Source organism: Juglans microcarpa x Juglans regia, chromosome 4D, assembly GCF_004785595.1.
Source record: "Juglans microcarpa x Juglans regia isolate MS1-56 chromosome 4D, Jm3101_v1.0, whole genome shotgun sequence".
Classification (NCBI taxonomy): domain Eukaryota; kingdom Viridiplantae; phylum Streptophyta; class Magnoliopsida; order Fagales; family Juglandaceae; genus Juglans; species Juglans microcarpa x Juglans regia.
The window spans coordinates 27,014,053-27,030,171 of record NC_054600.1 but is presented as its reverse complement, the minus strand read 5'-3'; the positions used below and the strand labels follow the sequence as shown (position 1 = coordinate 27,030,171).

At 33.7% G+C, this 16,119-nt stretch overlaps 2 protein-coding genes across 3 annotated transcripts; both read right to left on the bottom strand.

Annotated features, from left to right (window-relative positions):
• Positions 1-207: 207 nt before the first annotated feature.
• On the bottom strand, positions 208-1,924 carry LOC121261396 (protein FD-like). 2 transcript variants are annotated; one of them, XM_041163747.1, is made up of 4 exons: positions 1,320-1,924; positions 1,127-1,220; positions 804-881; positions 208-641 (listed from the first exon to the last, which is right to left on the bottom strand). In XM_041163747.1, exons 1-4 carry the CDS (start codon positions 1,787-1,789, stop codon positions 567-569), a joined length of 717 nt encoding a protein of 238 aa, XP_041019681.1. In that variant the 5' UTR covers positions 1,790-1,924; the 3' UTR covers positions 208-566. The 2 variants fall into 2 exon arrangements, with proteins under 2 accessions (XP_041019681.1, XP_041019680.1); XM_041163746.1 differs by having other exon boundaries at positions 1,127-1,923.
• Positions 1,925-4,238: 2,314 nt separating this feature from the next.
• Positions 4,239-10,693, bottom strand: LOC121261395 (la-related protein 1C-like). Its single transcript, XM_041163745.1, has 6 exons — positions 9,910-10,693; positions 8,936-9,503; positions 8,693-8,831; positions 8,474-8,564; positions 5,348-5,419; positions 4,239-5,077 (listed from the first exon to the last, which is right to left on the bottom strand). Exons 1-6 carry the CDS (start codon positions 10,384-10,386, stop codon positions 4,790-4,792), a joined length of 1,635 nt encoding a protein of 544 aa, XP_041019679.1. The 5' UTR covers positions 10,387-10,693; the 3' UTR covers positions 4,239-4,789.
• Between the last annotated feature and the right edge of the window lie 5,426 nt (positions 10,694-16,119).

Sequence of the window (16,119 nt, the reverse complement as noted above, 5' to 3'; positions counted from 1 at the left end):
AACGATTTTATTCTCACTTGGCATCTTCACCTAATAAACAACCAAAGGGTAAAACAAAAAAAAAGAGGTAATTAACCGCCACGCGAGATAACAAGAGGGGGGGGATTAGAGAGGGTGCAGAAAGCAAGACAGAAAGGATTTGTGAGAGATGGGGGCGAGAAAAGAAAGGGCGCTATACTAACAGCCAAACATGTTACGACATTATAATACTGCACAATGCACGTCATTTTATAGGCAAGCAAAAATGGCAAATGGTTCTTAGCATTGAGCACTTGTCAAACTTGTCCTGATTGGGCAAGAAAAAGCTACGTCTGGACAAAAAGACAATGATTCAAGGAACGGGATATAATAAAAATTAAAAAATAAAAACCATACCATTAGGGAATTTAGGAGCTTTTCCTTCTTCCATCCTTTTGTTTTTTTTCCAGCCAACTGATGGAGACGTAATAACAAACACATTCTTTTTTTTTTTTTTTTTATGGATACTGCAACCAAACCCCATCTGATCCATCCACCCCGCTTCGAGAGAAATTTGGCGAGCAAGAGGGCTTTTGCATTCTTACTTCTCAAAATGGAGCAGTTGAGGTTCTATAGATACGGTGTTTTTTTGGAAGCTGAGCACGGCCTGCCACCAAGCAGAGCTGCCACCACAAAAATACGCCAAAAATCTATCAGCCAATTGAACTCCCTTCCCTTCCCTTCCCTTCCCTTCATTGGGTAGATAAACCCAACAACAACAACAACACTAACAACAACCCTATAAACCCAAATAAGCAAAAATTATGAAATCGCTTTTATTTGACCTCCTCTTGCTCTCTTCTGAGCCTAGCATTCTCTTTCTGTAAACGGGCAACTTCAAGTTCCAACTCGTTCGTGTAAGCCTGCAAAAAGGATTCACCACCGTATGAAACACTGTCTCGTAGTAGATACAGTTAACATGTTTATTGCCCCTACAAATAGTTTTAACATAGATAAGATCAAATATAAAATAAAATATTATTAAAATATTATTTTTTTAATATTATTTTTATTTTATGAGTTTAACTGCGAGGAGGAGTAAAAACATACGAACCAGACGCGTACTACTGTTTCGGCGTACTACTGTTTCCAAAGAGAGTAAAGATACCTGTTTCCTTGATCTAGAACGAGCGGCTGATTCTCTGTTCTTGATCATGCGCTTATGTCTCCGATCGATGGAATCCTCAACATTTTCTTGAGCCCTTTTCTTGCAGCAAGAAGGGAACGCCGAAGAAGAGCATGAGAATTCGAAAGGAGAGTTAAAGGAAGAAACAAAAGAAGGTGCAGTGAAACCGGCATGCCTTTGCAATTGTGGGTTTGACCCAACACCAACCGGGGTACGGATTTCAGGGTATGGAAAATCAGAACCGGAATTCAAGCTCAGAATAGTTTCTGGAGTTGGCGCCAGAGAACCCAAGAAAGTGATCTCCACGGCCAATGAAGGCTCGGTGGCGCCAGATGATGACGCGCCTCTTGTTGGTGGCTCTTTGTTGAGAGGCCGAGCCAAGAAGTCTTGGAGAATCGTAGCACAAAAGGCAGAGTTTTGGGTGGTGGTAGTGGAGGAGAGGGTGTTGCTGGAGTGATCTTTAAGAGAGGCTAAGCTGATGCCTTTCCAAACTTCTTCCATGGATTTTCTGGCAGGAGGGGTTGGGAGGACTGGTGAAGAACCTGAAAAGGGCGAGGGACAAGAGCATGTGGAGGAGGATTTGGATTGTGAGCAGGAGTTTCCATTTCTGCCATTATTGTTGATTTCGCCTGTTGATGAACCCATGGTTGGGGGGAGAGATAGAGAGAGAGAGAGAGAGAGAGAGAGAGCAGATGGAGGGAGGGAAAAGAGCTGGGAACCTGTAAGTGGAGAGGTCTGTGTGTTGACCCTCGCTTGCGGTCTTTTGCAAAATGAATGAAAAATTCTATCTTGCTTTGTCTTGTAACGGCAATGTAAAGGAAAATGCTAAACTCGCCGAGACTTGTCCTGATAGTTGGTAATTTTTTTTTTTTTTTTTTTTTTAACTTAACGATTAGGAAATATTTTTTTAATGATGTTATATTTGTTTTAAATGTTTAAGAATATAAAAAAAAAAAAATTAAAAAGCCCAAATAGCCTTCTCGGGAGAATTTCTCGGGCTACACCTTCTATGGTAGCACGATCCCCTTATCAATTTAAATTTTAACTAAAAATAAAATTATTTTTTAATTTTTTATAAATATAATAAGTTTCACCATAAATAGTATGTTGATTGTTGCGCACAAAATTTTTAAAGAGTTAGTTTATATACAATTTCATACAATTTCTAAATAGAAATTGTTCATGCAAACTCATACAATTATATTTAAAAAAATTAAAATTATAATAATATTTTTTTTAAAATGATATTTTTTTCCTTTTTACCATCATTCATCAATGAAACTGCACATGCAGTTCCTCACTTAAGATTACAAATAGAATTTTTCATTTCTAAAATCTCTAAAAATTTTGAACATTTGTATTCAAGTAAAAAAAATTATAAATGTTCCGAGTGAGACTAAAATGATTTATTTTTTTTCATTTCAACATGAATGTTGTTTTCTCAAATCTAATACACATATTTATAATAAAAAGCAATTATTGATATATTTGCAAAAGATAAAGATCGAAATGCATTGTGAGTTTCGCAAAGTTAAGTGTGCCGTGAAAATATAAGTTAATTTTTAATCATTTGATATTGGGACCATGATTGATGATATATAATTTACCTCATCATCGGCTTAATTTGAGCGTGCTGTGAAAATGTATGTAAATTAATATATTGCACTATCTAACTAATAAAAACTAATAAATAGTACTCTCATCTAATTGTTATTATTGTTAAAATTGATTAAATATTAATAAATGTTGCATGTTATGACATTTTTAATTTGAAAGTGGAACGCATCAATATTATGAATTTAGATAGATGGTAAAACATTTATTAATTTGCCTCGTTTATTTTCTTAGATGAGATGAAAGGAGTTGAGATAAAAGTTGAAAGTTGAATAAAATATTATTATAATATATTTTTTTAATATTATTTTTATTTTAAAATTTAAAAAAATTAAATTATTTATTATATTTTATGTGAGAAACTGAAAAAGTTGTAATAATGAGATGAGATGAAAATAATTGTGAAAACAAACTAGACAAATTAATAGATGTATTGTCTCCCCTAGTCAAACTTCTAATCAGTCAAGTATGCCAATCCATGTCGTAATTATTTATATATTCAATTATTACTCTGGATTCATGGAGTAAAATAGAGAAGATCAGCACTAATTCAAAGGGAGATGAATAAGACTAGTCAAGAACTTAAACCATGGGAAGCACAGCTTGGTTATTAGAGAATAGCTCCACTGGAACCAAATCCAAGAGCACTTTTTTCTCGATAGCTTTCTGCTCGTTTGTTGGCAAAATGGGGGTGTATTTGATGTGCCAGATGAATCCAAGGTAACAGGAGGAAAATGTTAGGGACGGACCAGACAATTTGTACCTCTCCCGTTGTTATCATGTCACGACTCAGATTTGGGTTTTACCAACTCTAAGTTGCATGGGGCACGATTTTGTTGTTCCCCATTCAAATCTCAGGTACCCAAAAGCAATCTATGATTTTTTTTTTTTTTTTTTTTTTTTCTCTCTTTGGGGTAGGAGGAGACTGCACACAGGAAAAAAAAAATTCCCATTACAGTGATAATTATTGAACACTGTTGTGTGATTCTCTTGGGCAAAATGCATAGATAGAGTGAAGACAAAGACAGTGATGTGAAACAGATTGAAAGAGAGAGAGAGGAATCTATCATTGGGTTGATCCATTGGAAGAAACTAGAAATAAGGGAAAGAGAGTTCCGGTGGAGAGAACAGACTAGATGGTTTCTGTTTTGTGTACGCAACAAATATATGTCAATGTCTTTTACTTTGATAGGGGGGGTGGGGTTTGTCCCATGATTGAAAATTTCAGCGCACAGCTGACACCACGACATAATATGCGTTCATCACGCTTTCAACCCACTAATGTTGATGTAACACTATTCATTAACCCCCATAAGGCCGTTCATACCAACATTTATTGTTGCTCAAAATACTCCCTCTTCCAATATAAACACTAGATCCCCACAAATTAAATGCATATTAAATACCATTATTCAAATAAAAAAGAGAATTTAATATGCAACACCAGAAAAAACTGATTGGGGGAGAGAGTTTGCTATCATCCAACAAAAACGTTTGCAAAATTTCTATCAAAAAGGTACATTTAAAATGTAACAAAAAGTAATGATGTATTTGCCAATAAATGATTAACCAAATATAAAAAAGTTGAAAAGTAGGAGGAAGTGCAAATCGGAGACATTCAAGACCTTTTTTTCTGGCAACCAAAGCACTAATGCACTTGCCATTTTACCCACCTGAATGTTTCACCCATCCATGATGCCACCAGAAAGCACCAGAAATCCAAAGGAAAAAGCGTTCACACCAAAACCAAGCTATACACCCCAATAACCTTTGCCCGAACAGATTATCTAATTACTGTCTCACTTTCTTCTCATTCTTTACCTTTAGCCAATAATTTATGGATAATTCTTATTCTGTATTCCTCTACCAGCCTCATCAAAATACTGCCAAAACCACTCTATGTGACTTACTAAACAAAAGAAAAGATCCCACACCTTCAAGAGAAGCCTCACTCCAGATTTCCAATTGTGACCCTTCAAAAATAGAAGTGCACTATACTGTGCTTGAATTTTTAGTGGGGGCACATATTATTCAGTTCCGCTTGGAGGAGGTGTTTTGAGAAATCTCCCCATTAGGAAGGTGTGACTCTCCATATGAATCGGTTAAACATCTTCCTGGAACAGCTTCAGAGATAGAGTCTGCCTTAACTGTCACACCACCTCGCTTCGCATCCACTTCCTCCACTGCAATCTTCTGAAATGAAGTTGACAGCATATCATAACTCGAACTATTAGGGGAAACAAAACCTGATTCAGAGGGAGGCAGAGCAGATGTTGGTATCCATTTCTTCCACTCACTACGCCGCCTCACCTTGTCATCCTGCAGCAATTTCAACAGAGATTCAGTCCAGCTGGACACAAAAATATTATTTGGCGGCTTATGGCTTGCTTTTCCATAAGAGTACAGCGCCTCTAGTACATTGATCCTTGATAAGTAATTTTTTTACAAGTATCCTTAATTGAGTATTATTGTGTCTAACTAAATGCAAAAAACATGATTCCAATGCCATGTTGCAGGACATACAAATCCAATACAAGCAGCAGAAGATACAGTCAAACAATTCAGCTTAGAAAGAATAAAAAAAATTGCCTGCACTTCCACAAGGGTTGATGCTTTCAAGGAATCCAATATGAAATTGATATCAGTTGTCAAATTCTTAACCTGTACAAAGACATAAAGCAAGATCAATGCAAGGACATTCAATACTGGGAAAAGAAATGGAAAGTCAAAGCTGGGAAAGAAGATAGATTCAAATGTAATATACGAGGGATGGTCCTTATAACAATATAGAGAAAATTCCACTCTAATAATAAACATTTTGCCATGAAGCCTGCCAGGTAGAAGGGGGTGCTTAATTATTCTGATGATGTGGTAAATTCAGATTGATGCATGAAATGTCAAAGAAATGAGGGGGAGAATACAAAGAAGTGGCCCACTCAAGTCCCATATGGCCTGGCAAAGTAGGATTATTACTTGTAAGTCCTGCGAAAGCAGGGTCTTGGTAGAGATCTAAACATGGCCTTGACTCCAACTGTCATCATATAATTTCAAAGTTAATAATTAAGCAGCCAGACCCAGTTTAAAATCTCTAATCCACAAGTACAGGGATTTCATGTCAGGCCACATGGAAGCTAACACCAGTACTAAGGTGTCCATAGAAGTTAATATAAAATTCTAGACCTGATCCCAAAGGGTCCAACTAGAAGGGTTACCAAAGCACAGGATTGGAAACGAAATAAATAAATATACAACAAAAAATGTAGGCATACTCAAGGTAAAAATGAATATAAAATTTTAACATGCAAAGCTACTCTCTAACAATTTATGGTAACATACAACAGAGAAAAATTTCCTATGTTAAAGACAACCAGTGATCTTTTTTTTTTTGATCGGTAAAAGACAACCAGTGATCTGAAAATTGCCAAATACTTGCCATTCTAACACAATCGACTGTGAAGTGGATTTCACCAATATTCTAAGGATCCAAGTTGAACAAATAGTTTTTTTTTCTTTTTTTGAGTCCGGACATACATGAAGGAAAACCAGTTTGCAAAGCATAAGGTTCAATCTTGTACTTAACGGGCATGAAACCATAAGGCAAAACCCAATTTTTCAAATGGTGATCCTCCGCAAAAGCACCCTCCCCCTTCCTTCTGTGTGTGAGAGAGACACATCTTTAGATGGAAAAGAAATTTTGTTAATGATCTTAGCTGGGATCCAAAGAATATAATTTCAGCATTTCTTTTTTCAATAGGTAAAATAAAGAGTATAAATCAGTATATTTTTTAATGTGACAGATTTGGGCTAGTGCATTGTCCAAAGCAAGCCAGAAAGTACAACGCATAATATAGCAAAGTTTATATGTAACACAAGAAAGTCTCTAGAGAGAAAACAAAGTTCTTTATGATATTTTGATCGCCGTTGCTTTGTCAATGATTTCGTAATATTCTCATACAAACCAGATCGTTTTGAGTTTTTCTTTCAGGAAAAAGGATGGGGAGCATGAATGGGTTTATGCAACAACTTTTACATGAAAAAGAGTACTTCCCTTTCCACTGTTGGCCTACTACACCAGGATGGCATGACTGGGCTTAAGCCACAACTTTTACATAAAAAAAGTACTTGCCTTTCCACTGTTGGCCCCCTACACTAGATCCTATGGCCAAAATATTCATAATCTACCCAGCACATGAGCACCTGAAGAAAAGAGTGAGGAAGTTAAGCCAACTGCCAAGGGAAAGTTCCCATGCTCAGAGGCAAATTTTCCAGACAAGGCTGCTCACACTTGTGTCACCATGTGTCATATGCACCAAGACAATGCGTCTCAAAAACCACTTCAAAATCTGTATCTAAAGCCAATTCTTAATAATTTAGAATTAGCACTAGACATCTAAAAATATGTTTATGTTGCCTTTATTTAAAAAACTGTTAACCGACATCTTCAACACCACTGCAAAATTCTCTCCTCTCTTATGCACAGGTTGCAATGTACTGGTGGTACTACCAAAGTAAGGGCAGCTGGTGGTTTCATCATTAGTTCTGAATGAGGAGAATTCTCATACTAGAAATCACAAAATACATGTAATAAAAGGGAAGGGGATATCGTGCTTTAGGCAGGCTGCTAGAAAGTAAGAAGAAAAGTAGCAACCAAACATTAAAATCCAAAAAAGTAGATAGCAGTCAAACTAGAAGAATGCTTTAAAGAAAAAAAAGAGGCTACATAACTAATTACAGAATAAACATGCTTGGTGGTTGCAAACATCAGAAAATAAAGCTTTGTGCTTTAATAATTTGGTGCCAAAGGCCAACTACATCCATGAACTCGAAACAAAATGATTCTATCCATGATTTTATCCACTCATCTTGCAGATCAAAAATAACATTTTACTCGTACTTTAACTATAAACAAACTCCTAATTGGTCTGAACCAAAGCTTAGACATTAAGAGTTCATAAAGTAAATACTCACCTATTGTGAAATAAAAGACCAAAACCAGCAGTTACAGAATCATAAACTCTACAAATCCCCAATGTAATGAAAATAAAATATAAATGGCGTAATATCAACCATGAACGCTTCTTCTTGAACCAAAAAAGTTTCTTGCTTGGGCTTGCCTTAGTCTTATAGGCTTCTGAAAAAAGCTATGCAATGGCTGCAACATCACCCCAACCCAACATCGGTGGCTTCACAGCTAACAAGAATAGTCTTACCATATAGGGGCCAAGATGTTTTACTAGATATACCAAATAATCTTTTTGTTCGGCAAATCTAACTAATCCATGCAACTACTAACTAGAGCTAAGACTAGGTCTGCTAGAGTGAGCAGGCATGTGAGTTACTAAAACCATAAGCCACTACACTATATTTGATGAACCTCCTCACACCTGAAAGAATAAAAGAGGAATAATGCATTAGCTTCAAGGCACATTTTAAGTTTCAAGGCGATAATCTAGAAACAGTCATCTGCTACAGAGGCGTTAGGTAATTTTTGAGCTCCCCTAGATCATAGCCCTATTTGATAGCTGTCATGCTCAACTACCGCCAAATTTTATGATTAAACAGAACAGGTCAATACTTGGGAGATGTGCAATTATCCTGAAATTTATCAACACATAAAATAAACCTTACAAACAAAAACCATGGTAAAAAAGTAAAGGGAATAGCTTAACCATAAGAAAACTGGTAAAGAAAATAGCCAACCATAAGAAAACTTACTCGACGAAAGCTTGCTATCAAAGTAATTAGTACCCAGCCCTGATCATCCATGTTTGCCCTCAAAAAATCATCTTTAATCAAATTTTCATCGCTGTAATGAACAAGTCATAGGTGCATGAGTAGTTAATTTCTTTGATGAGATAAAGAAGATAGAAGATAGGTAAAAATAGATTCATATTGTAAAATCATCAAAGAAAAAGGCTGACAATGTCAGAGTACCTGAAATAATACTCTATCTGGTTGACTATCAAGGTAGGTAAAGATGGTTCGGCAACAGGTATAAGCAATGGGGGAGGTGGTGCATGAGCAATGAATGGCCTAAAGGGCTCCATTGGCATCGTAGGTATATAGTAAAACTCTGAAAAAGAACAGAGACATTAGTTTTACATTTCCAAACAGAAATAGACATAATCAGAAAGAACCACAATGCAAAGATTCTGAAAGAAAAAAAATTAAACTCACCAGGATAAGCCATTGGGTTGACAAAGGGTCTCACCGGAGGGGGGGTAACAAATGCAGCTGTGTTAGGAGGTGAAGACCTTACAAAGCCCCTTGGAGGAGCTCTTTGTGGATGCAAGTGAACATCTCTGGCATTCCCATAATTTCCCCGATCTGGATCGCGCCTGCCCCCATGATTGTTATGGTAGGGGCCATCTCCACGTTGGTGGGATCCAAAGCTGCCCCTACGGGAGGAACTCCTATGATCATTTGAAGAATGTGATTGAGACACATATCCTCCAACTGGTCTGGTTTCCCAATTACTGTTCCTATAAGGAAACTCTCTATAAGAAGGATCAGGAGCTCCTGGTACCATATTAGGAAACCCATTCGGATGTATCTGGAATACAGGAAAAGGTGGTGGCGGTGGCGGAGGATGAGCAAAGCCGCTCTGTGCAGGCCCACCCCTGGTATTGCCGCCACCGCCTCGCTTCATAGATCTTTGTCGAAATGGCAATGTATGGTTTGTGGTAGAACTAGGGTTTGCACTACTAGTAGCTTGTTTCTGAGGTGAATATGGAATAACAGGCCCCTGTAACAGTACACGAGGTCAACCACTGAGATATAATCGATAATCCTTATATAATTTATTTTTGAAATCACAATCTTTATATAGGAAGAATAGTAAGTTGATAATAACATGTAGAGCAATAAAAAGGAAATCCTAATTCTGAATCTTTTATCTTTCCGTTTGATTCCAGAAAACCCTAAGACGCCCCCAACAACTAAATGGCTCGATTAGGTAAGTTTAACCTTAAAATAGAAAAGAAAAATGGGAACAAAATATCAGATTAACCATAATATTCGAGATTATTTTATCTTTTATTTTACCTCAGGCTTCTCCGGAACCAAACATCAGATAAGAGAATATTCAACATTCCTTCATTTTTTTTCCTAAGAAATCAAACATCTAATTAGAGAAAGAGTTGAAATCAAACCTGAGTACTGGAAACTGTTACATCAGTAACAATCTTCGAAGATGAATCAATCGAAGATTTAGGAAAAGCCTTAGTAGACTCAGATAATGCAGGCCAAGAGCCTGCATCCATTACGGGACCAACCTCGACGCGGTTCGAGTGTTTATTCCAAGCCTGCTTCTTCTGCGGAACCGCATTGCCGTTATTAACATCGGAACCCTCACCGGCTGAGGAGTAATCCGGCGTTGGTGACGGCGAAGCCGTCTTCGGAGGAGAGGAATCCGAGAACGGCGTTTGTTCCGGTTGAGAAGTCGTTGATAATGATGAAGACGAAGGTGAAGAATGGACAAGTGAGAGTGAATCAATAACTTGACCTCGAACGACTTGCGCCCACGGGGACTGAAGAGTTTTTCGCCGGAATTGGGGACTGTTAATGTTTTCCCCACCGCGTCCGGCAGGAACCGTGGGGCTAGACGGAGAGTCGGCAGTGGTGGCCATTCCAAAATTAAGAACTTTAGAGCTCAGAAAACGAAAATAATTTCAGAGAGATTGATTTAGTACAACACAAAACAAAACAAAAAAAGAAAAAGAAAAACAACCAACTGATTAACCAGCCAATTAATCGAATTAGATAGACAAAAAGAGGGAATTAGGGCTTGCACTTAGTAATGCAAAACGGTAAAATAGATGGATCTTGCAGAAGATCAAACCGTGAAAACAAAAGGAACCGATCTCCCCCCTCTCTTCTGTCGCCCTCTCCCCCTCTCTCTCTCGCTCTCTGGTTTTGGTACCCTTCGATTTTGGTATCGGAAGCTGCAGGTTTTTGTTATGGACTTCAATTTACAAAAAACTCCCAGCTTTTTTATTAATTTTCTGAGCCACGCCATTTATATTAATGTTTATCTTGTTTTTTCAACGAGCATCGTACGGTTAGGAATCAAAATCCATCAAAACACCAATCCTTATCTGATTAAATGTTATTAGTATTTTAATATAATATTTTCGTAAGAATTCTTCATTTGAATGAAGCTATTTGAGTTTAGATTTCAAATATTTAAGAGCCCGTTTGATCTTATCTTATCTAATTTTAAATAATAATTTTACTATTATTTATAAATTATATCAATTCATTTTATCTTATCTCATTATCTAAACAGAATAAATTGATACAATTTCAAAGTTTATGAGATAGAAATATATTTTTAACAAAAATAAAAAATAATATAATTTAGGTCTCTTTCTCTCTAGTTATGTTGATTGAATTTTTGTAAAATTTTCTAATTTTAAACCTGGCGTCATCTCACAAGTGTTTCTAATTAAAGGAATAATAAACATAATATATGATTGGTCGTATAATTGTGGTTAGATGGATTTTTAGTGCAACAACCTTAAATAAACAAGTTAAAGAATTAATAATGAAGTCGACATTACCAATTTATTTTATTTTTTTGCTAGAGAGGGTATCAAATATGTAAGTTTTAACAATTTAAAGAACACCCAAGTTCATCTATATCTATATTTTAAAAGTAGTAATCGAATTTATAATCACAACTCATTGAAATCATTATAAAAGGCAACAGCTTCTATGTTCTATTAAATGTGGGATCTTATTTTCCAACCTTGGTACTACTAAGTATGCGATTTTCTGTTCATCCCTCTTAAATTTTTGATAACCTAATCTAACTATTCCATTCTATATAGCACGGCTTAAGTCCGACAATTTTAGTTAATGTTGGTTCTAAATTATAATACCATGTCTAATAACGATTAAAGAAAGACTTGGTCACCTATGGGATCTCACTCACTATCTTCTTGTATAAAGCCTGTGGTACTACACAAGTGTGGTTAAATGTATAAAAAAATATGTGCAGTTATTTTTACATATTTTTTATGTATTTCATTAATTTGATTTATTGCGTCTTTTTTTTTAGTATAAAATAACTGTTTTAATCAATCACATTAGTGAAATGTATAATGAATACGTAAAAATGACTATATGTAACAGAATTGTTTGATTTAAGTTATGTCCAGATAAAATGTGAAAGAAGTATATACATAAAGCGATCCTACTTGCTTCACTTATAGGTCTCAAAAAACTGCATTAAATGTTCTATTGTTGTAAAATTCACTTTGAATATATTATCTCTCTTGTGATTTAGATCCTAATAAAGACTTTAGAAGACCCGATTTAATTTATTTAATCGTGTCTTTAAGTTTTTCATGAATTGATCAAATTTTGTAACTATATGTTTATTATTGAATCAATGTCACATTTAGTACTGAGAATGCAAAATAAATCTTGATGGGTAGAGCTACTCTTAACTCATAGTCATAATGCGAGGGGGAGAAAATCAATATTAAAAAAAAAAAAAAAAAAAAAAAACTCATAGGTAGAGCTACTCCTTAACTCATGATTTTACCAACCGCGTGACAATTTATAGTGTATCTTACTATTTAAAAGGTCAAAGTTTCAAAGATTTATCAATATGGAAAGATATTTAGAGGCTCAAAAGGGGTTGCGTATTGACTTGTCATGGGGTGGAGAAGAATTATTTTATTATATATTTCAAAATTTTTCATATTTTTTTATATTTTATTCTGATTTGGTGCAAAAATATATGTGAAAAATATTTTAATTATAAAAAAATTATATAGATATAAATTTATAACTAAATTGATGTGATTTGATATATTAAATTAAAAAATTATTTTTATTATAAGGTAAATTTTAATTTATATTAATTTATAACCTTTGCAGATTTTTTCTGCCTCGTAATCTTCTACCAGTGTTCTGACCAGATAGTCATACGATTAGAGTCGAGCATTATCTATAGATTATTATATGTCTACATGTGATCTTAAAAAGAAACCATTGGTCACAAACGGACAAGCCAAAGTGCTCAACCAATAATTATAAATCATGAACTGACTCCTTTTTGTGTTTATGGTATGTCAAAACAATATAGTTTTCGTTGCCATACCAACCACATGTTCTCTCTCTCTAAATGATATACAACTTTTATAGTTGTAATGTGCGTAAATATTATTAATATTTTTTTAAAAAATAAATAAATATAAAATATAAATTAAAAAAATTAATTTTTTAATAATAAATTTTTTTTTTCTAAATGATTGTGTGACGCTTATACATTTTACGGCTGTATATACTATTACTTTATATATATATATATATATATATACACACTATCCCATAAAATTCAGGTATATCCCACTAGCTAATGTACATAACGAGTTTTTTTTTTTTTTAGGGAAAAAATCAAGTTTATGACAGCGTTGAAAATATTAGAGCATTCACAATGACTTTTTTATCCTACAATTTAAAATATATCACTAAAACTCATTTTTTCTATTTTATATAATGACTTTTACAATACATCATGCATCAGCTTATCTATTTTTTCTCTATTATTTAAATATTTTTTTTAATTTTTTTATTCATTTTAAATATTTTCTCTAACTATCAATGATATCCTCGTATCTTTTGCAATATCTCCATGCATATAATGTCATATAATTATATCATATTTTAAATTAATCTAAATTTATAAGCTAAACCAAAATTAAAATTGATTCAAAATATAAAAAATAGATTATGTTATGAAAATATTCATTTTCGATGATTCATACATGATTCAACGGGGAGGTTACCTAACTTACCTTAGCTAGATGACGGGATTCTTGAAATGAACTTACATATTTGAATTAAAGTGAATACAAACTGTGGTTGATGGAATCGATGAGAACTGAGGAAGAAAAGATAGTGCCAAACACACGGAGGGACTCTTGTGAAATAAGATGAAGTTTAGATGTGGAGGAAAGATTACCAAAAGACAGAGAAATGAGTTAAAAAATGTTTATATTTATGAACAGTGCATGCTACGTGTAGCAGTAATATTGTAGCAAACTAGAAAATATAAATGAAATAAAGAATCGGTTAGATGTATATTTTAAGCTAAATTCTTCAAATTTTACGGACAAATAGGTTTTATATAATCTATTGGAAATGCTCTTAGAGCATCAATATTGGCTTCATCAAAGTCATCTCTAAAATTTAGATAAAAATACATATTTTTCATAAATTTAAAGTCATTCAACCCATAACCACACATTAGATTAGTCAAAACAATAATATAATATATTTTTTAATTATAATATTTATAATTATTTTTTCATATTTTGTAACTACACTAACTATATGTTAATTAATAATTTAATTTTTAGTTAAATTATTATTTCCTAACTAATTTTTTTCCTCAACCTAAATTACAAAATCAGCTTATTCTTGAAGACTGATATGTGAACCTAATTTACAATACCAAGAATAATATAGAAGTAGATCTTAATAGTTAATATATCGAATCAGTTATGAACAGTTGAATTTGATAATTTAGAATAAAATATCACCTTTAAAGATGGATAATACATATTCAAATATGAAGAAACACGAAATACTGTAGCTTATATTTAAAGCCACTAATATTTGACTACTTTAATGCAGATGATTTCATCTCTATTTCTTCAAATTTTAAAGATGAATTGATATTTGATTAAGTCAATACCAATACTCTAAGAGGCTTCGCCATGGCAGTATCATTGCTTGCTATTCTCTAAGCAGGAAAAAAATTACAAATAAATACAGTAAATTAGATTTGAGCCCATCCTGATTGAGTTTGGGACGGATGATGCACTATAATTGGCGGCTATTGAAGTATTACGACGGAGATACTTACAATCTTTCAATTGGGATCATGAGATAGGAAAAAATGAAACATGTTGGTATTTTGAATCGAAAGATGGATCTAGATATATTGGCGTTAATTCAACAAGGTGGACGCTTAAGATGGTCCCGACATGTGAAACTCCTAATTAGTTTGGATTCGAAAGTGAGTTGAGATGAGTTGAGATAGATTGTGAATAGTTATGAGATGAGTTGTGAATAATTGTGAGATTTGTGAGTTAAAATTGATGAATAATAATGAATAGTAGTAAAATGAGTTTAGATGAGTTGAAATGAATTGAGATGGGTTACGAATACAAACCTCTCTAAGTCGAGAAGGTGAAATGGGGTGAGAGATTTGAAAGATTTTTGGGTCACTGTTTATATATTAAGGAAAATGATTTACATATAATATTTTTCACAACACTTTACATAATTATATTTTAAATGATGAGTATTTTTATGAAACATCTTATAAAAGTAACATCATTTTATAAAAATATCTTATTTTATAATATTATTATGTAATATATTATGTAATGTATTGTGTGTATCATTACTCATATATTAATGGCATGTAAAACTCATGAAGAATCTAGGCAACACGTAAGTCTCGTGTGTTGAATTTTTAGGAAAATTTTAGATGGATTTTAAAACATCGGTAGCTAGCGAGTGCAATAGCACAACGCACCTATCTTGGTTGCCAAAAGATATAAATCCCACGTATTTCAATTTAGAAGAAATTATGAAAAAATGACATCAACAAATTAGAAATTAGAATTGTGAGAGGCAAGGAAAAGAAAGAAGACGAGAAAAGATGAACCAAAACTTCTCTCTCCCCTCCCATTGGAAAATGGGAGAAGTTGTACGAGTTTTGAAATGAATAGAAAGAAATTTCTCCGTTTAGATATTAAAATTATCTCAACTTATCATTATAATTTTTTTAAATTTTTATATAAAATATAATAAATAATTCAACTTTTTCAAATCTCAAGATAATAATAATATTATAAAATAACATTTTAACAATATTTTATTTAACTTTCAACTTTTATCTCATTTCAACTCACTGTTCAGATTCCAAATCACACCTTAGAGGGGGAGGGGGTACTCTTTTTTATTCCAATATCATTTGGGCAAGACCATTTTCTTTCTCACGTAGTTCTACCTTTTGCACAAGTGTGGATCGATTACTTTTGGATCGAACTACCAATTCTCCCTCCCTTAAAAATATAGAATGACAACAATCTCTTGGAATTGTAGGTATCCAAACGATACCAATGCTTGGATTTAAAAGAGGTGTTGGTATGATCACTTCAAGTTAAAAAGAGAACCAATGAGAGGTTGATGTCTGTTTTATTACATTTTACACGATCCCCTGTAAAAAAAATATTAGATATATTATGGATTGTTTTGAATTTAAAGATGGGATGAAATAATTTTAGCTGAAAATTGAATAAAATATTGTTAAAATATTATTTTTTAATATTATT